Raw genomic sequence first — 22,130 nt, 5'->3', positions numbered from 1 at the left:
TACACAGCACTGCTCCCCCTATCCTCTATATACACATCACTACTCCCCCTATCCTCTATATACACAGCACTACTCCCCCTATCCTCTATATACACAGCACTACTCCCCCTATCCTCTATATACACAGCACTACTCCTCCTATCCTCTATATACACAGCACTACTCCCCCTATCCTCTATATACACAGCACTACTCCCCCTATCCTCTATATACACAGCACTACTCCTCCTATCCTCTATATACACAGCACTACTCCCCCTATCTTCTATATACACAGCACTACTCCCCCTATCCTCTATATACAGGGTCACCGCTGTCCCCCATTTCCGCCGCTCTTCATAACGAGCTGTATATTGATGTGGCCGCGGTGTCGGAGCTGCTGTGGCTGATCGCGCCTGGTGTCGGTGCCGCGCGGTGATGACGCTTTGATCCTCGGTTTCGGGCGTCTGTTCTTTGTTCTTTGATAGATTTTCATTTTCCTTTCATAGGAACAAAAACATTTCTTGTAAGAATAAATAGTTATCTGGGGAAGCCTCACCCCCCCACCCCATCCCATCATGCACCTGTCATGAGAGCGCGCGGTACAGGGGCTCCTATGCTGGCCCTAGTCTATCCCGAACCTCAGGGTTACTCCTGATGGTGGAGATGCCGGAGTCACGTTACTGGCTATACTCCTGAACAGTACTTCTCTGATACCCCCTCCCACCAGGGAAGGAAGGGGCAGGAGTGTGATGGAAAACAGATAAAGCCACACTGCAATCACACAGGAATAGACAATGAGAGACTCAGGAGTAAAGCAAGAGCAGGAAGGCAGCAACAAAAAGGCAACAAGGGTTAACTCCACAGCCACACTCAGCAACAAGTACTACAACCACCAGACAGTCTAAATTACAACACCTCACCAGACCATCGAAGATAAACTATAGCTGGCATAGGTGGAAGGATCCAGCCAGCATAAATAGGAGAGAAGCAGAGGTGATTGGCTCCTCCACAACATGTGATCAAAGGAGACTAACAAGCAGAATAGCAGAGATTAACTCTTTCTAGCCTGCCTATAAATCGCCACTCTGCAGGTCGATGCCCGAGTCTGCCTGCGCTGATCACAGACAGCAGAGAAGTTCTCAGGCAGAGAGTTAGAATTGGAACAGAACCTAAAGCCGCCATGACAGTCGGGGAAGTGTGAACTTGCCTTATACTGCACCTGTCTCATTCTGCACCCACCTCATACTGTACATGCTTCATACTGCACCCCCCCCATACTGCACCCCCACATACTGCACCCCCCCCATACTGCACCCCCACATACTGCACCCCCCCTATACTGCACCCCCACATACTGCACTCCCCCCATACTGCACCACCCCCATACTGCACCCCCACATACTGCACCCCCCCTATACTGCACCCCCCACATACTGCACCCCCACATACTGCACCCACCTCATACTGTACATGCTTCATACTGCACCCCCACATACTGCACCCCCCCTATACCGCACCCCCACATACTGCACCCCCCCATACTGAACCCACCTCATACTGTACATGCTTCATACTGCACCCCCCCATACTGCACCCCCCCATACTGCACCCCCCCCTATACTGCACCCCCCACATACTGCACCCCCACATACTGCACCCCCACATACTGCACCCCCACATACTGCACCCCCCCATACTGCACCCCCCATACTGCACCCACCTCATACTGTACATGCTTCATACTGCACCCCCCCATACTGCACCCCCCCTATACTGCACCCCCCACATACTGCACCCCCACATACTGCACCCCCACATACTGCACCCACCACATACTGCACCCCCACATACTGCACATGCCACATACTGCACCCTCCTTCATACTGAATCCCCCTCATACTGCACCCTGCCTCATACTGCACTCATCCTATGCTGTACACACAATCTATGATGTACACAAACCCCATGCTGCACCCACCTTATGCTGCACATACACCCCCCATGCTATACACACTCCCCATAATGTACACAACCCTCATGCTGTACACATACTCCAGGCTATACACACACTCTCCACGCTGTAGATACACCTCATGCCACACTAATACTCCATGCTGCACACACACTATGCACACCCCCATGCTGCACACACACTATGCACACCCCCATGCTGCACACACACTATGCACACCCCATGCTGCACACACACTATGCACACCCCCATGCTGCACACACACTATGCACACCCCCTTGCTACACACACACTATGCACACCCCCATACTGCACACACACTATGCACACCCCCATGCTACACACACACTATGCACACCCCCATGCTACACACACACTATGCACACCCCCATGCTACACACACACACTATGCACACCCCCATGCTGTACACACACTATGCACACCCCCATGCTACACACACACTATGCACACCCCCATGCTACACACACACTATACACACCCTCATGCTGCACACACACTATGCACACCCCCATGCTGTACACACACTATGCACACCCCCATGCTGTACACACACTATGCACACCCCCGTGCTGCACACACACTATACACACCCCCATGCTGCACACATTATGCACACCCCCATGCTACACACACACTATGCACACCCCCGTGCTGCACACACACTATGAACACCCCCGTGCTGCACACACACTATACACACCCCCATGCTGCACACACTATGCACACCCCCGTGCTGCACACACTATGCACACCCCCATGCTACACACACACTATGCACACCCCCGTGCTACACACACACTATACACACCCCCATGCTACACACACACTATACACACCCCCATGCTGCACACACTATGCACACCCCCGTGCTGCACACACTATGCACACCCCCATGCTGTACACACACTATGCACACCCCCATGCTGTACACACACTATGCACACCCCCGTGCTGCACACACACTATACACACCCCCATGCTGCACACATTATGCACACCCCCATGCTACACACACACTATGCACACCCCCGTGCTGCACACACACTATGAACACCCCCGTGCTGCACACACACTATACACACCCCCATGCTGCACACACTATGCACACCCCCGTGCTGCACACACTATGCACACCCCCATGCTACACACACACTATGCACACCCCCGTGCTACACACACACTATGCACACCCCCATGCTACACACACACTATACACACCCCCGTGCTGCACACACTATGCACACCCCCGTGCTGCACACACTATGCACACCCCCATGCTACACACACACTATGCACACCCCCGTGCTACACACACACTATGCACACCCCCGTGCTACACACACACTATGCACACCCCCGTGCTACACACACACTATGCACACCCCCGTGCTACACACACACTATACACACCCCCGTGCTGCACACACACTATACACACCCCCATGCTGCACACACACTATACACACCCTCATGCTGCACACACACTATGCACACCCCATGCTGCACACACTATACACATCCCCATGCTACACACACACACACACTATACACACCCTCATGCTGCACACACACTACGCACACCCCCATGCTACACACACACTATACACACCCTCATGCTGCACACACACTATGCACACCCCCATGCTGTACACACACTATGCACACCCCCATTCTGCACACACACTATGCACACCCCCATGCTGCACACACTATGCACACCCCCATGCTGTACACACAATATGCACACCCCCATGCTGCACACACTATGCACACCCCCATGCTGCACACACACTATGCACCCCCCATGCTGCACACACACTATGCACACCCCCATGCTGTACACACACTATGCACACCCCCATGGTACACACACACTATGCACACCCCCATGCTACACACACACTATGCACACCCCCATGCTGCACACACTATGCACACCCCCATGCTGCACACACACTATGCACACCCCCATGCTACACACACACTATGCACACCCCCATGCTGCACACACTATGCACACCCCCATGCTGCACACACACTATGCACACCCCCATGCTGTACACACAATATGCACACCCCCATGCTGCACACACTATGCACGCCCCCATGCTGCACACACACTATGCACCCCCCATGCTGCACACACACTATGCACCCCCATGCTGTACACACACTATGCACACCCCCATGGTACACACACACTATGCACACCCCCATGCTGCACACACACTATGCACACTTCCATGCTGCACACACACTATGCACACCCCCATGTTACACACACTATGCACACCCCCATGCTGTAAACACACTATGCACACCCCCATGCTGCACACACACTATGCACACCCCTATGCTGCACACACACTATGCACACCCCCATGGTACACACACTATGCACACCCCCATGCTGCACACACACTATGCACACCCCCATGCTGCACACACACACTATGTACACCCCCATGGTACACACACACTATGCACACCCCCATGCTGTACACACACACTATGCACACCCCCATGCTGCACACACTATGCACGCCCCCATACTGCACGCCCCCATACTGCACACACACTATGCACACCCCCATGCTGCACACACACTATGCACACCCCCATGCTGCACACACACTATGCACACCCCCATGCTGCACACACACTATGCACACCCCCATGCTGTACACACAATTTGCACACCCCCATGCTGCACACACTATGCACACCCCCATGCTGCACACACACTATGCACACCCCCATGGTACACACACTATGCACACCCCCATGCTGCACACACACTATGCACACCCCCATGCTGTACACACAATTTGCACACCCCCATGCTGCACACACTATGCACACCTCCATGCTGCACACACACTATGCACACCCCCATGGTACACACACTATGCACACCCCCATGCTGCACACACACTATGCACACCCCCATGCTGTACACACACTATGCACACCCCCATGCTGCACACACACTATGCACGCCCCCATACTGCACACACACTATGCACACCCCCATGCTTTACACACACTATGCACACCCCCATGCTGCACACACACTATGCACGCCCCCATACTGCACACACACTATGCACACCCCCATGCTGCACACACACTATGCACACCCCCATGGTACACACACTGTGCACACCCCCATGCTGTACACACACTATGCACACCCCCATGCTGTACACACACTATGCACACCCCCATGCTGCACACACACTATGCACACCCTCATGCTGTACACACACTATGCACACCCCCATGCTGCACACACACTATGCACACCCCCATGCTGTACACACACTATGCACACCCCCATGCTTTACACACACTATGCACACCCCCATGCTGCACACACACTATGCACGCCCCCATACTGCACACACACTATGCACACCCCCATGCTGCACACACACTATGCACACCCCCATACTGCACACACACTATGCACACCCCCATGCTGCACACACACTATGCACACCCCCATGCTGCACACACACTATGCACGCCCCCATACTGCACACACACTATGCACACCCCCATGCTGCACACACACTATGCACACCCCCATGCTGCACACACACTATGCACGCCCCCATGCTGCACACACACTATGCACGCCCCCATACTGCACACACATGTGGCACCCATAATACTATACCAGAGGCTGGAATCAGATAATCCCATAATTGGGCCTTATAGACACCAGGGCTCCTGGTTTATTGATTTTGAGCCCAGTTGTTTCCATGTGTAATGCTTCAGTTCCCCTGCGGTGGGCGCTGAAGAGCCAGATTGCAGCTGATCACTGGAGGTCCCGACCAGCGACAGGACACCCTGATCCGATATAATATAAAGAAACCGTCCAATGTGGACTAGTCCTATATCCGCCCGGCCTAACGGGGGCCTCGGGTGTTTGATGGGTCGGCTGATTCTCTAATGTACTGGTGTCGGAGGGGAAGGAGGATTGGGCATGCTGGATTTCAATATGTCCAATCCTTTAGGTAATAAGTATGAGGGAGTTGGTAATGAGCAATGTTAGGGAGGCACATAGCAGTGCAGGGGTGACTATCTGCATAGTCCGGTGGGCGGGTCTGGGGCATCCGCTGACCTCTAGCTCGGCGGGTCATGCCCGGCTGAATCTTACTTTCCGTCTCCGCCATCGCCCTCTCATGCAGAAGAGACATTTACATGAAACCTGATGTATAAATTATTGAGGAGTGCACAAAAAACTCACTTTTTTTTTATTTTTTGGAATACACTCAGGTGTTTGGAACGATGTGACATGATGGGGAGGGGGGGCACGGATATAGGGGGCCAGAGCGAGCAGTCACACGTGGGCCCTGGTGGCCCCCTGCCACATAAGATGCCCCCTGTATATACTGTATCCATGTTCTCTGTGCCGCAGGCCCTTCCCTCCGGCGGCGTCACCATCTTTGCCTCTCAGCTTCACACTCACTTAACCGGGCGGGCCGTGACCACCATGCTGGTGCGGGACGGGAAGGAAGTGGCCATCGTGAATGAAGATAAACACTTCAGCCCACACTTTCAGGTAAGGGGCTTCTGGAATTGGGGAGGGGGGGGTCCAAATAGTAGGTGGTCTTTACCAAAGGGCCAGGTCCATGTTCTTACCAGCCAAGGAAGATCCAAAAATACCGGGCAACATCTCCAGCAATAGTTTCCACATCCCTACTTCTCCCTGTCGCCCCCTGCTGGCTCAGCACCTGTGTTGCATGGTTGGAGATGTAGTGTATATAGTGTCCGGAGTATACACATAACCCACTTTTCAGACTTTTCAATATTTTTTTTTTATTTCGACCCACAGGAGATCAGGATGCTGAAGAAGCCCGTCAAAGTGTTACCAGTAAGTAAAATTAACCCTTGCAGTGTCCGTTCAGAGTGTGCAGAAGACATGAATATGGATGGGGTCAGTGAGGTAGCGCGGGTCACTGGCACCCGGGGCGAGGATCGCATTCTGCCCCAGTCCCTGTCACCAGTTCAGCATTGCGCCCCTGAGCACAGATGCGGTATATTTAGACGTCTCATCGTTTGCCCTTTGGTTCTTTAGTTGTTTTTTTTTTTCTGCCGTGTTCCTGAAATCTGCCCAAAATGTTAAAAATAAAAAGTTAAACTTTATTAATTTTTTTTTTTATTAACTTAGGTTTAGACTTAGGTCTAAAGCTCAAGCTAAACCTAAGTCTAACCCTAACAGTAGCGCTAAACTTATCCCTAACGCTAACCGTATCTCTAAACCATACCCTAGCCATATTCCTAAACCCAACCCGAGCTCTGAACCTAGTGTTACCCCTAAACCAAACCCATGGCCTAAACCTAACCCTAACACTAAACCCAACTGTAGCCCTAAACCTATTCCTAGTTCTAAATTTATCCGTAAACCTAACTAACTATATCTCTAAACCATAGCTGTATTCCTAAACCTAACCATAGCCCTAACTCTAAACCTATCCCTAAATCTAACTCTAACCGTATCTCTAAACCATTCCTAAACCTAACCGAAACCCTAAACGTCACCCTAGCTCTAAACATATCCCTAAACCTAACAGTATCTCTAACCGTAGCCCTAAACCAAACCAAAACCTAAACCTAACGCTAGCTCTAAACCTAACTTTAGTCTTAAACCAAACCCTAGCCCTAAACTCAACTCTAGCTCTAAACTTATCCCTAAACCTAACTCTAGCCGTATCTCTAAATCCTACCATAGCCATATTCCTAAACCCAACCGTAGCCCTAACTCTAAACCTAACTCTAGCCATATCTCTAAACCATACCCTAGCCATATTCCTAAACCCAACCGTAGCCCTAACTCTAAACCTATCCCTAAACCTAACTCTAACCATGTCTCTAAACCATACCCTAGCCATATTCCTAAACCTAACTGAAGCCCTAAACGTCACCCTAGCTCTAAACGTATCCCTAAACCTAATTAACGGTATCTCTAAACCATACCCTAGCCATTTTCCTAAACCTAACCGTAGACCTAAACCTACTTCTAGCCCTAACCATAGCCCTAAACCTAGTCCTACCCCTAAACCAAACCATAACCTAAACCTAACTTTAGTCTTAAACCAAACCCTAGCCCTAAACTTAACTCTAGCTCTAAACCTATACCTAAACCTAACCGTATCTCTAAGTCATACCTTAGCCATATTCCTAAACCCAACTGAAGCCCTAAACGTCACTCTAGCTCTAAACTTATCCCTAAACATAACTTACCGTATCTCTAAACCAAACCGTAGCCCTAAACCTAACTCTAGCTTTAAACCTATCCATAAGCCTAACTCTAGCTGTATCTGTAAATCAAACCTTAGTCATATTACTAAACCTAACTGTATCCCGAAACCAAACTCTAGGTCTAAACGTATCCCTAAACCTAACTCTAACCATATCTCTAAATCATACCCTAGCCATAGTCCTAAACCCAACCGTAGCCCTAAACCTAATCCTAGCACTAAACGTATCTCTAAACCTAACTGTATCTCGAAACCATATCTGTATTCCTAAACCTAACTGTAGCCTTAACTCTAAACCTATCCCTAAAAATAACTCTATCCGTATCTCTAAACCATTCCTAAACCTAACTGTAGCCCTAAACATCATCCTAGGTCTAAACTTATCCTTAAACCTAACTAACGGTATCTCTAAACCATACCCTAACCATGTTCCTAAACCTAACCGTAGCTCTAAACCTAACTTTAGTCCTAAACCAAACCCTAGCCCTAAATTTAACTCTAAACTTATCCCTAAACCTAACTCTAACCATATCTCTAAATCATACCCTAGCCATATTCCTAAACCCAACTGAAGCCCTAAACGTCACCCTAGCTCTAAACGTATCCCTAGACCTAACTAACTATCTTTAAACCATACCCTAGCCATACTCCTAAACCTAACCGTAGCCCTAAACCTAACTCTAGCTTTAAACGTATCCATAAGACTAAAGGCCGCTTTACACGCAGCGACATCGCTAGCGATCGCCCCCGTTGTGCGTCACGGGCAAATCGCTGCCTGTGGCGCACAATATCGCCGGTACACGTCACACCAATTTACCTTCCTAAGGACGTCGCTGTGAGCGGCGAAGAGCCTCTTTTCTAAGGGGGCGGTTCGTGCAGCGTCACAGCGACGTCACACGGCAGCCGTCCAATAGAAGCGGAGAGCAGCCGCATGGAAGTCACGCCCACCTCGTTGCCGGAGGACGGCAGGTACGGTGTTGTTCGTCATTCCTGGGATGTCACACGTAGCGATGTGTGCTGCCTCAGGAACGACCAACAACTGTGTCCTGAACCAGCAACGATATTTGGGAAAGGAACGACGTGTCAACGATCAATGATTTTTGCCGTTTTTCGGATCGTTAGCGGTCGCTCGGACGTGTCACACGCAAAAACGTCGCTAACAACGCCGGATGTGCGTCACGAATTCCGTGACCCCAACGATATCTCGTTAGCAATGTCGTTACGTGTAACGGGGCCTTAACTAGCTGTATCTGTAAACCATACCCTAGTCATATTCCTAAACCTAACTGTATCCCTAACCCTAACTCTAGCTCTAAACTTATCCCTAAACCTAACTCTAACCATATCGCTAAATCATACCCTAGCCATAGTCCTAAACCCAACTGTAGCCCTAAACCTAATCCTAGCTCTAAACTTATCGCTAAATCTAACTGTATCTCTTAGCCAAACCATAGCTGTATTCCTAAACCTAACCGTAGCCCTAACTCTAAACCTATCCCTAAACCTAACTCTAACCGTATCTCTAAACCACACTCTAGCCATATTCCTAAGCCCAACCGTAGCCCTAAATATCATCCTACCGCTAAACTTATCCCTAAATTTAACTAACGGTATCTCTAAACCATACCCTAACCATATTCCTAAACCTAACCGTAGCCCTAAACCTACTTCTATCCCTAACCGTAGCCCTAAACCTAGTCCTAAACCAAACCATAACCTAAACCTAACGCTAGCTCTAAACCTTACTTTAGTCTTAAACCAGACCCTAGCCCTAAACTTAAATCTAAACTTATCCCTAAACCTAACTCTAACCATATCTCTAAACCATAGCCTAGCCATATTCCTAAGCCCAACCGTAGCCCTAAATGTCACCCTACCGCTAAACTGATCCCTAGACCTAACTAACGGTATCTCTAAACCATACCCTAGCCATTTTCCTAAACTTATCCATAGCTCTAAACCTACTTCTAGCCCTAAACCTAGTCCTACCCCTAAACCAAACCATGGCCTAAACCTAACTTTAGTCTTAAACCAAACCCTAGCCCTAAACTGAACTCTATCCGTATCTCTAAACCATCTTTAAACGCTAGCTCTAAACCTAATTCTAGCCCTAAACCTAGTCCTACCCCTAAACCAAACCATGGCCTAAACCTAACTCTAGCCTTAAACTTAACCTAAATCTCTAAACCATACCCGAGCCATATTCCTAAATCTAACCCTAGCTCTAAACTTAATTCTAGCCCTAAACCTAGTCCTAAACCTAACCATATAACCATAGCACTAAACCAAAGCCCAGCCAGAACCTTGGGTTTCCATCAGATTTATCATTTTCGATAAACCGGGCCCCTTTTATATCAATTCTTTTCGGAGCCATTTTTCTTAAAGCTGCGGCGCCCCCAGTCAATAACTCGTCTTATCGCTAAGCTTCGCTCGTCGTCAGGCTTAATTCCTTGTGATGTTTCTTCTCATTAACCTTCCACCTGACGCTTTCATCTCCTAATTAAAGCCGCCCGATGGCGCAGGATCGGGGGAAGTTATTTATTTATTTTTTCATTAATCTATTAATCAGATGGTTCCCGGCTTCTGCAGAAGTCAATAGCACTTATGCGGGCGGCGCGCTCCGACGTCTCTACGTGCACCGGCCGGAGGGTGCTGTAAAAGTAAGGTCACGACAGCAGCAAACCTCCGGCAGCACCGTCATGGCTACTATTAATTGTAATGTGGCTTTAAATCAGAGGTTACATGGATGACAAAATACAAAAAAACAGAACAGCGCCACCCCTGCCCACAGGTTACATGCGGTATTGCAATTCAATTTCATTAAGCTGCAATACCACATACAACCTGTGCACCGGAGGGGCGCTGTATAGTGGATATGTGTGTCTTAGGTAGGTTTAGTATTGTATTCTTTCCAATAGAGGCCGCCGTAACTGATCGTGTCGTATCTTCGGCCTCACAGGGGGATTTGCTGGTTACAAAATGCTCCTACAACACAGAAGACAGAAGCAGAGTCACAGTGGTGAGAGTTTGCGTCACGTCGGCGTCTTCTAATTCCCCTCGGGTGCTCGGGAAGATCTGTGAAGAAATAATGCTGTTAGATTGTGCACTATATGGCAGTATTATGTAGACACTCTTATTAATTTTGCCATATAGTAACTACGTAATGGTGCCAAACTGTTAAATAATACCGTACCATATAGTGCCTATATAATACTGTCTTATAGCACATATACCAGAAAGATCACAATGTAATGCTCATGCCAATAATGCTAATATATGGTTTGTAGACATTAGTGCCATACCGTGAAAACATAACACTGCCATATAGTGTCCACATATTAATACTGCTATACAGCACTGACCAAAAATAACAACCCCTAAAAATATACCATTTACTACCCATATAGTTATATTGATATCACAATATAGCACATATACAAATATTCTATAACATATTAATACTGCTCTATGGTACTTACGTAATAGTGCACACTGTGGAAAAAAGAACCATATATTAATGCGGATATATAATATCTACATTACATATTAGAGCCATACTGTGAAAATATAGTAGCACCATATAACAATTAGTGATGAGCAAGCCATATAGTAAACTACATAATAGTTCTATACTATGAACACTACCATATAGTGCACACATATTAATACTACCATATAATACTTGCATCTTACTGCCATACAATAGAGATTACAGTACTATATAGTGCCTATATAGTACTACAGTACACTAGAGATAACAGTACCATATTGTGTCCGCATAATAGTACCATATAGTGCACATATATTAATACTACCATATAGTACGTGCAGCTTACTGCCATACAAAAGAGATTACAGTACTATGTAGTACTACAGTACACTAAAGATAACAGTACCATATTGTGTCCGCATAATAGTACCATATAGTGCACACATATTAATACTACCATATAATACTTGCTTCTTACAGCCATACAATAGAGATTACAGTACAGTGCCTATATAGTACTACAGTACACTAGAGATAACAGTACCATATTGTGTCTGCATAATAGTACCATATAGTGCACATATATTAATACTACCATATAGTACGTGCAGCTTACAGCCATACAATAGAGATTACAGTACTATGTAGTACTACAGTACACTAAAGATAACAGTACCATATTGTGTCTGCATAATAGTACCATATAGTGCACACATATTAATACTACCATATAATACTTGCTTCTTACAGCCATACAATAGAGATTACAGTACAGTGCCTATATAGTACTACAGTACACTAGAGATAACAGTACCATATTGTGTCTGCATAATAGTACCATATAGTGCACATATATTAATACTACCATATAGTACGTGCAGCTTACAGCCATACAATAGAGATTACAGTACTATGTAGTACTACAGTACACTAAAGATAACAGTACCATATTGTGTCCGCATAATAGTACCATATAGTGCACACATATTAATACTACCATATAATACTTACATCTTACAGCCATACAATAGAGATTACAGTACTATATAGTGCCTATATAGAACTACAGTACACTAGAGATAACAGTACCATATTGTGTCTGCATAATAGTACCATATAGTGCACACATATTAATACTACCATATAATACTTGCATCTTACAGCCATACAATAGAGATTACAGTACTATATAGTGCCTATATAGAACTACAGTACACTAAAGATAACAGTACCATATTGTGTCCGCATAATAGTACCATATAGTCTCACAATTGTGCACATATATAAAACTACTTTAATACTACCATGTATTAATACCGCCATATAGCACATGCATAATAGTGTCAGACTGAGAAAATAAAAGTGTCATATGGTACTCATATAGTAAAACTACTATATAGTACCTAATAGTGCCAAACTGTGAAAACATAACCGTACTATATAATGTCCACATATAAATACTGATGGACAGAACTTACAAAATAGTCCTATACGCTGAAACTATATGTGCCCACATAATGCTGCTGTATAGTACTTAGTAGTGCCACACTGTGAACATTACCATTAAGTGCACACATAATACTGCCATATAGTATTTAAAATATAGTGCCATACTATAAAAAGATAATAGTACCATGTAGTGTTTATTTATGTGCCCGATTGTGACACTATTTAGAATTACTAATTATTGTTACTGCCATATAGTACTTACATAATAGTGCCAGGATGTGAAAAAATTAAACCAGCTTATAGTACCCATCTAGTAATAGCGCTATATAGTATTTGCATAATACTATGAGCAATTTCTATATAGTGCCTGCATAATACTACCATATAGTGTCACAACTGTGCACATTAATAAAACTAAATAGAGGTACAGATGTCTCACTTTTTAGTCTTGTGCGGTTTTTCTTAGGGCGGGTTCAGCATTACAGATGAGATGTGTGTGAACTACGTACATTATTACCCCCGCACGGACCTGGAACTGTGCAAGAGCCACGTGGATCCCGGGTATCTGAGGAAGTACTTTAATCTTGTGAACAGGTGAGGAAGAGCGAGAGAGATCCTCGGGGGCGGGGATAGAACACCTGGTAGCCAATCAAATCACAGAGGAGATACTGTTATCTCCTCTGTGATTTGATTGGCTACCAGGTGTTCCCTCCCCGCCCCCGAGGATCTGATGCTGATCCCGAGCAGCTGATGAGGATTGTGCTGATCTTTTAGGGGCAGATTAAGCCAGTTTTTACCCCAGGCGCCTGGATCTTCTGTCTAACCCTAACCATTATCCGCTGTGTCATTCAGCGCCCCCCGAAGGCGAGAATATAGCATTAAATATAACGTCTGCTTCAGTTTAACATGAGTGCATATGTACATTGCAAAAAGTGACCTGCTACAGTGGCCCCTTCATGTTAATAGCGCCACTACGTGCACTTTTATGTGTCACATGTCATGTACAGAACACTGCCCCATTGTATCCCATGTGCCCGGGACCCCCCCATTCACAGCTGTTGTTCCCGTAGATTCGGCGGTGAGGAGGTCTGCACATGTCCGCGGTCAGCCGTCACCGAGCAGTTCAACGAGGTCCCGTGGAATTCCTTCACCAGCGAAGTCCTGGATTCCTTGTATCGTTATTCCCCCATCTCCATGCATTGTAACAAATCCTCAGCTGTGAAGTTCCCGGTGAGTATCGCAGATCCGAAGGCTGCACTAGATCAACAGTGAAGAATAGAGGAGGGGGGTCCACACTGATATCAGGGGTCATTCAGGGCCAAGTGTAGCCGTCGCACTTGGTCCCTGGAGCTGAAGGGGCCACAAGGGTCCATCTGCCGCATAAAGAACAATACAACAACATCAAGCAACTGTAACGTTACACGTATAGTCATGTGAAGCGCAGGATGCCAAGCCCCACGTGCCCTATATAGTCCTTACATATGCCTAAATATATATATATAGGCAGTGTGGATATGCAGAGCCCAGCAGTGTAGCAGAGCAGTGGAGGTCAGAAGACACACTTGTGGTAAGGTAGATCAGCAGAGCCCAGCAATGTATCAGGGCTGGGGAAGGTCTGGAGACACACTTGTGGTAGTGTAGATCAGCAGAGCCCAGCAGTGTAGCAGAGCAGTGGAGGTCAGAAGACACACTTGTGGTAGGGTAGATCAGCAGAGCCCAGCAGTGTAGCAGAGCAGTGGAGGTCTGGAGACACACTTGTGGTAGGGTAGATCAGCAGAGCCCAGCAGTGTAGCAGAGCAGTGGAGGTCAGAAGACACACTTGTGGTAAGGTAGATCAGCAGAGCCCAGCAATGTATCAGGGCTGGGGAAGGTCAGGAGACACACTTGTGGTAGTGTAGATCAGCAGAGCCCAGCAGTGTAGCAGAGCAGTGGAGGTCAGAAGACACACTTGTGGTAGGGTAGATCAGCAGAGCCCAGCAGTGTAGCAGAGCAGTGGAGGTCAGGAGACACACTTGTGGTAGGGTAGATCAGCAGAGCCCAGCAGTGTAGCAGAGCAGTGGAGGTCAGCAGGAGACACACTTGTGGTAGTGTAGATCAGCAGAGCCCAGCAGTGTAGCAGAGCAGTGGAGGTCAGGAGACACACTTGTGGTAGGGTAGATCAGCAGAGCCCAGCAGTGTAGCAGAGCAGTGGAGGTCAGAAGACACACTTGTGGTACGGTAGATCAGCAGAGCCCAGCAGTGTAGCAGAGCAGTGGAGGTCAGGAGACACACTTGTGGTAAGGTAGATCAGCAGAGCCCAGCAATGTATCAGGGCTGGGGAAGGTCAGGAGACAAACTTGGGGTAGTGTAGAGCAGGGGAGGTCAGAATACTCACTTGTGGTAGTGTAGATCAGCAGAGTCCAGCAGTGTAAAAGAGTAGAGAAGGTCAGAAAGCACACTTGTGGTAGTGTAGATCAGCAGTGTAGCAGGGCTGGGAGGTGAGAAGGCATACGTTTGGTAGTGTGGATCAGCAGAGCCCAGCAGTGTAGGAGTAGTGTGGATCAGCAGTGTAGCAGAGCAGGGGAGGTCAGAAAGCACACTTGTGGTAGTGTAGATAAGCAGAGCCCAGCAGTGTAGCAGACATTTGGCGGTCAGAAGGCACACTTGTGGTAGTGTGAATAAGCAGAGCCCAGCAGTGTAGCAGAGTTGTGGAGGCACACTTGTGGCAGTGTGGATAAGCAGAGCCCAGCAGGGTGGTAATCGGATGCCAATGTACCTGAATATTCAGATGGCTTGCATCTATAGACATCAGAGGTGTGCTCCGGGTTATCAGGGTCACCTGAAGCCCCCGGCTGCAGCGGTCACGGCCCCCCATGTGCATTGCCCCCTGTATGGTTCCACCCTTGGGTTCCCGGTGTATATACATGAGTGGTGTAGCTGCCGCTGGCCGCGCGGAGCACAGACTCGCAGCGTGGCGCGGAGCACAGACTCGCAGCGTGGCGCGGAGCACAGACTCGCAGCGTGGAGCACAGACTCGCAGCGTGGCGCGGAGCACAGACTCGCAGCGTGGCGCGGAGCACAGACTCGCAGCGTGGCGCGGAGCACAGACTCGCAGCGTGGCGCGGAGCACAGACTCGCAGCGTGGCGCGGAGCACAGACTCGCAGCGTGGCGCAGAGCACAGACTCGCAGCGTGGCGCGGAGCACAGACTCGCAGCGTGGCGCGGAGCACAGACTCGCAGCGTGGCGCGGAGCACAGACTCGCAGCTCTCTCTGCTCTGAACCTCAGGATAATGTAACCTCCGTCCCACGCCTCTCCTAAAGAACGCTGGAGAATACAAATGCGAGGTGTAGAGGGGATACGCGCCCCCGATTTATAGAGTGTGAGACACAGAAACCTGTAATTCCCTGATCTGTGCGGCGCGGTGCTGTGCGGCGCGGTGCTGTGCTGCACTTCTCTCCCTTCGCCTGTGAATACGGCTTTGTTTTCCCACGGGGAAGGAACAAGTAATCTTTTTGGGATAAACACTACTAATGCGCGGCTCACCCACGGTGCTGGAGAGACGGAATAAACACGTGCACCCCCCGCCCCCGCCCCGCCGCCCCCGCCACTCAGAGGAGGAGGAGGCGGAATCTCGCACCGCTATTATATATATATATATATATATATATATTTTTTTTTTTCCTTGCCGTAGAATAGACAATAAAAGGTATTTTCTGTGTCGTCTCTTTCTCTGCGGGAAGGGTTTGTAGGAAAGTGACTGACAGATTCCTGAAGAAGAAAGGAGCAGGGAGCAGGGCGCAGGGAGCAGGGAGCAGGGAGCAGGGCGCAGGGAGCAGGGCGCAGGGCGCAGGGCGCAGGGCGCAGGGCGCAGGGCGCAGGGCGCAGGGAGCAGGGCGCAGGGAGCAGGGAGCAGGGCGCAGGGAGCAGGGAGCAGGGAGCAGGGAGCAGGACGCAGGGAGCAGGACGCAGGGAGCAGGGAGCAGGACGCAGGGAGCAGGGAGCAGGGCGCAGGGAGCAGGGAGCAGGGCGCAGGGAGCAGGGCGCAGGGAGCAGGGCGCAGGGAGCAGGGAGCAGGACGCAGGGAGCAGGGAGCAGGGAGCAGGACGCAGGGAGCAGGGAGCAGGGCGCAGGGAGCAGGGAGCAGGGCGCAGGACGCAGGGCGCAGGGAGCAGGGCGCAGGGAGCAGGGCGCAGGGAGCAGGGAGCAGGGAGCAGGGCGCAGGACGCAGGGAGCAGGGAGCAGGACGCAGGGAGCAGGGCGCAGGGAGCAGGGAGCAGGGCGCAGGGAGCAGGGAGCAGGGCGCAGGGAGCAGGGCGCAGGGAGCAGGGCGCAGGGAGCAGGGAGCAGGGCTATCGAGAGAGCTGCGGGGACCTGCTGGGATTCTACTGGGGGGATGACCTCGATTTCCAGGGGGGTTAGGGGGTCCATTATCCAGAACCCCAGGAAAATTCCTATAGGAAGAGGGGGTTAGGGGGGTCCATCATCGAGGACCCCAGGAAAATTCCTATAGGGAGAGGGGGGGTTAGGGGGTCCATCATCGAGGACCCCAGGAAAATTCCTATAGGAAGAGGGGGTTAGGGGGGGTCCATCATCGAGGACCCCAGGAAAATTCCTATAGGAAGAGGGGGTTAGGGGGTCCATCATCGAGGACCCCAGGAAAATTCCTATAGGGAGAGGGGGGTTAGGGGGTCCATCATCGAGGACCCCAGGAAAATTCCTATTGGAAGAGGGGGTTAGGGGGGGTCCATCATCGAGGACCCCAGGAAAATTCCTATAGGAAGAGGGGGTTAGGGGGTCCATCATCGAGGACCCCAGGAAAATTCCTATAGGGAGAGGGGGGTTAGGGGGTCCATCATCGAGGACCCCAGGAAAATTCCTATAGGGAGAGGGGGGTTAGGGGGTCCATCATCGAGGACCCCAGGAAAATTCCTATAGGGAGAGGGGGGTTAGGGGGTCCATCATCGAGGACCCCAGGAAAATTCCTATAGGAAGAGGGGGTTAGGGGGGGTCCATCATCGAGGACCCCAGGAAAATTCCTATAGGGAGAGGGGGGTTAGGGGGTCCATCATCGAGGACCCCAGGAAAATTCCTATAGGAAGAGGGGGTTAGGGGGGTCCATCATCGAGGACCCCAGGATAATTCCTATAGAGAGAGAGGGGGGTTAGGGGGTCCATCATCGAGGACCCCAGGAAAATTCCTATAGGGGAGGTTGGGGGGGGGGTTTCCATTATTCATAACCCCAGGACAGTTCCTATAGGGAGAAGGGGGGTTGAGGGGTCGAACATCCAGGAACCCAGGAAAATTCCTATAGGGGGGAGGGTTGGGGGGTTCCATCATCTAGGACAATTCCTATAGGGAGGGGGGAAATTAGGGGGGGTCCATCATCCAGGACCCCAGGAAAATTCCTATAGGGGGGTTTGGCGGTCCATCATCCAGGAACCCAGAACAATTCCTATAGAGAGGGGAGGGCTGGGGGGCCATCATCCAGAACCCAAGGACTATTCCTATAGGAAGGGGTGAGATTAGGGGGGTCCATCATCCAGGACCCCAGCAAAATTTCTATACAGGAGGGGGGGTTGGGGGGTCCATCATCCAGGACCCCAGGACAATTCCTATAGGGAGGGGGGGGTTGGGGGGGGTCCATCATCCAGGACCCCAGGAAAATTCCTATAGGGGAGGTTGTGGGGGTGGGGGGGGGGTTCCATCATTCAGAACCCCAGGACAGTTCCTATAGGGAGAAGGGGGGTTGGGGGGTCGAACATCCAGGACCCCAGGAAAATTCCTATAGGAGGATTTGGGGGTCCATCATCCAGAAACCCAAGACAATTCCTATTGAGAGGGGAGGGCTGGGGGGTACATCATCCAGAACCCCAGGACTATTCCTATAGGAAGGGGTGAGGTTAGGGGGGGGTCCATCATCCAGGACCTCAAGAAAATTCCTAAAGGGAGGGAGTGTTTGGGGGTCCATCATACAGGACCCCAGGAAAATTCCTATAGGGGAGGTTGAGGGGTCCATCATCCAGAACCCCAGGACAATTCCTATAGAGAGGGGGGGTTGGGGGGTCCATCATCCAGGACCCCAGAAACATTCATAAACGGGAAGTTAAGGGGTGCATCATCCAGAACCCCAGGGCAATTCCTATAGGAAGGGGTGAGGTTAGGGGGGGTCCTTCATCCAGGACCCCAGGAAAATTCTTAATTACTTACCGGTAATGGGATTTTCAGAAGCCCACGACAGCACCACCTGAGAGAGAGGTGGAGCTGTCATGGGCGGAAGGGAAAACTCCTTTAGGGAGAGGGGGGGGTTGGGGGGTCCATCATCCAGGACCCCAGGAAAATTCTTAATTACTTACCGGTAATGGGATTTTCAGAAGCCCACGACAGCACCACCTGAGAGAGAGGTGGAGCTGTCATGGGCGGAAGGGAAAACTCCTATAGGGAGAGGGGGGGTTGGGGGGTCCATCATCCACAAACCCAGGACAATTCTTATAGGGGGGTTCCATCACCTAGGATAATTCCTATAGGGGGGGTTGGGTGGTCCATCATCCAGGACCCCACAACAGTCCCTATAGGGGGGTTGGGGGGGGGGTCCATCATCCAGGAACCAAGGAGAATTCCTATAGGGAGGGGGGGCTGGTGGTACATCATCCAGGACCCCAGGACAATTCCTATAGGGGGGTCCATCATCCAGGACAATTCCTATAGAGGTACGCGCCACCCCATTGCAAAGGGCCAAATCCGGTACTGACTGCTCTTACGCTTTTTTTAGGGCGAATGGGAGACGCAGCCGTTACCAGTGATCAAACAAGACCTGGCACCCAAAATCACAACCTGCCCACCCCAAGAGGACGCCGCGCCTGCCGGACCCGCCATTGTGACTATAAAGAATTGGAGACATTAAATGCTGCAAATTTTGGAGGAAAACCCAATTTATCCCTTTTCCTTGGGCTTTCGCCGTTAACAATCCCGATCGTGCCATGTATTAAGTCGCCGGCAAATAAAAGTATTTTCACATAAAAAATTAAATATTTTTGGACAGATGAGCTCTTTTATTCACAACACTGTTTTTTTGGTATTTAAAGGAGCTATAGCCTCAAGTTTATAATGTTTATTACGTTGTACGTCTTTTCTTGATGATTATAGCAAGATTTTTCCCATTTCTTTATGTCCCTTCAGTCCTAAGTTATTGTATTTAAAATATTAGTATTTGGAGCAAACTAGGTCCACACTAAATTAAAGGTGGGGGGCGCTGTTGCATTAATACCTATGGAAAACTACTTGTTGGCAGATGTGGTGAACAGTGGTACTGCAAGTAATACCATCTGCAAAAATAAAATTCTGGGGAAAAGAAATTGTGTATGTGTGAGATTCATATTACTACTGATATATATTAGAGCAAGAAGAGGAAAGCAGATTTTTGGAAAAAGATTTCGTAGAAGTAGCAAATTATGTTAACCCCTGGCTTCATTACACTTGAGGACAGTGGGCGGTCCTGACCTCTGGATTACCCCTGAAGGTGGAGACACCAGAGTCCTGTGCTTTACTATTCTCCTGAACGAATCTAATCTGTTACCCCCGCCCCAGGGAAGGTAGGGACCGGAGTGTGATGGAAACACGGATTAAGACAGGGGGAAACTAAAGGGGGCTCCTATACTGTCCCTCACACTAGGGGACCCTAGGATTACCCCTGAAGGTGGAGACACCAGAGTCCCGTGCTGTACTGTTCTCCTGACTGAATCTAATCTGTTACCCCCCAGGGAAAACACGGAATAATACAGGGGAAAACCAAAGGGGGCTCCTATACTGTCCCTCACACTAGGGAACCCTAGGTTATCCCTGAAGGTGGAGATGACGGAGTCCCATGCCTTACTATTCTCATGAACAGAGCTAATCTGTTACCGTCCAGGGAAGGTAGGGACGGGAGTGTGAAGGAAACAAGGATAAAGACAGGGGAAAACCAAAGGGGGCTCCTATACTGTCCCTGACCTCCAGATTATCCCTGAAGGTGGAGTCCTGTGCTTTACTATTCTCCTGACCAGATCTAATCTGTTACCCCCCCTTCCCAGGGAAGGTAGGGACCGGAGTGTGATGGAAACAAGGATAAGACAGGGGAAAACCAAAGGGGGCTCCTATACTGTCCCTCACACTAGGGGACGCTAGGATTACCCCTGAAGGTGGAGACACCAGAGTCCTGTGCTTTACTATTCTCCTGAGCAGATCTAATTTGTTACCCCCCAAGGGAAGGTAGGGACCGGAGTGTGATGGAAACACGGATTAAGATAGACAGGGGGAAACCAAAGGGGCTCCTGTACTGTCCCTCACACTAGGGAACCCTAGGTTATCCCTGAAGGTGGAAATGACGGAGTCCCGTGCCTTACTATTCTCATGAACAGATCTAATCTGTTACCCCCCAGGGAAGGTAGGGACCGGAGTGTGAAGGAAACAAGGATAAAGACAGGGGAAAACAAAAGGGGGCTCCTATACTGTCCCTGACCTCCAGATTACCCCTGAAGGTGGAGTCCTGTGCTTTACTATTCTCCTGACCAGATCTAATCTGTTACCCCCCCTTCCCAGGGAAGGTAGGGACCGGAGTGTGATGGAAACAAGGATAAGACAGGGGAAAACTAAAGGGGGCTCCTATACTGTCCCTCACACTAGGGGACCCTAGATTATCCCTGACCTCCGGATTACCCCTGGAGGTGGAGATGCCAGAGTCCTGTGCCTTACTATTCTCCTGACCAGATCTAATCTGGGAAGGGAGGGGAAGGGGTGTGATGGAAACACAGACTAAGACAGACAGGGAGAAGCCAAAACTCAGACACACTGCAAACCTACAGGAATAAACAGTAAGAAACAAAAGGAGAAAAGCAAGAGTAGGAAGGGAGCAGCAAAAAAAAAAAGGGGTAACACCACAACCACTCTAAGCAATAACGCACAACAGCCACCACTTAATATGGATAACACT

At 49.5% G+C, this 22,130-nt stretch overlaps 1 protein-coding gene across 1 annotated transcript in view; it reads left to right on the top strand.

Annotated features, from left to right (window-relative positions):
• The window catches only part of DBH (dopamine beta-hydroxylase), a 39,930-nt gene extending 19,426 nt beyond the window's left edge, over nt 1–20,504 (top strand). Inside the window, exons 7-12 of the mRNA XM_075323005.1 lie at nt 6,403–6,546; nt 6,820–6,858; nt 11,205–11,264; nt 13,651–13,778; nt 14,255–14,414; nt 19,935–20,504. Of these exons, the coding sequence (XP_075179120.1) occupies nt 6,403–6,546; nt 6,820–6,858; nt 11,205–11,264; nt 13,651–13,778; nt 14,255–14,414; nt 19,935–20,066 (663 nt within the window). The 3' untranslated portion in view covers nt 20,067–20,504. The remainder of the gene's footprint in view (nt 1–6,402; nt 6,547–6,819; nt 6,859–11,204; nt 11,265–13,650; nt 13,779–14,254; nt 14,415–19,934) is intronic.
• Nucleotides 20,505–22,130: the final 1,626 nt, after the last annotated feature.

This window comes from Anomaloglossus baeobatrachus, chromosome 9, assembly GCF_048569485.1.
Source record: "Anomaloglossus baeobatrachus isolate aAnoBae1 chromosome 9, aAnoBae1.hap1, whole genome shotgun sequence".
In the NCBI taxonomy this organism is placed as follows: domain Eukaryota; kingdom Metazoa; phylum Chordata; class Amphibia; order Anura; family Aromobatidae; genus Anomaloglossus; species Anomaloglossus baeobatrachus.
This window is presented reverse-complemented; position numbering and strand designations above follow the sequence as displayed.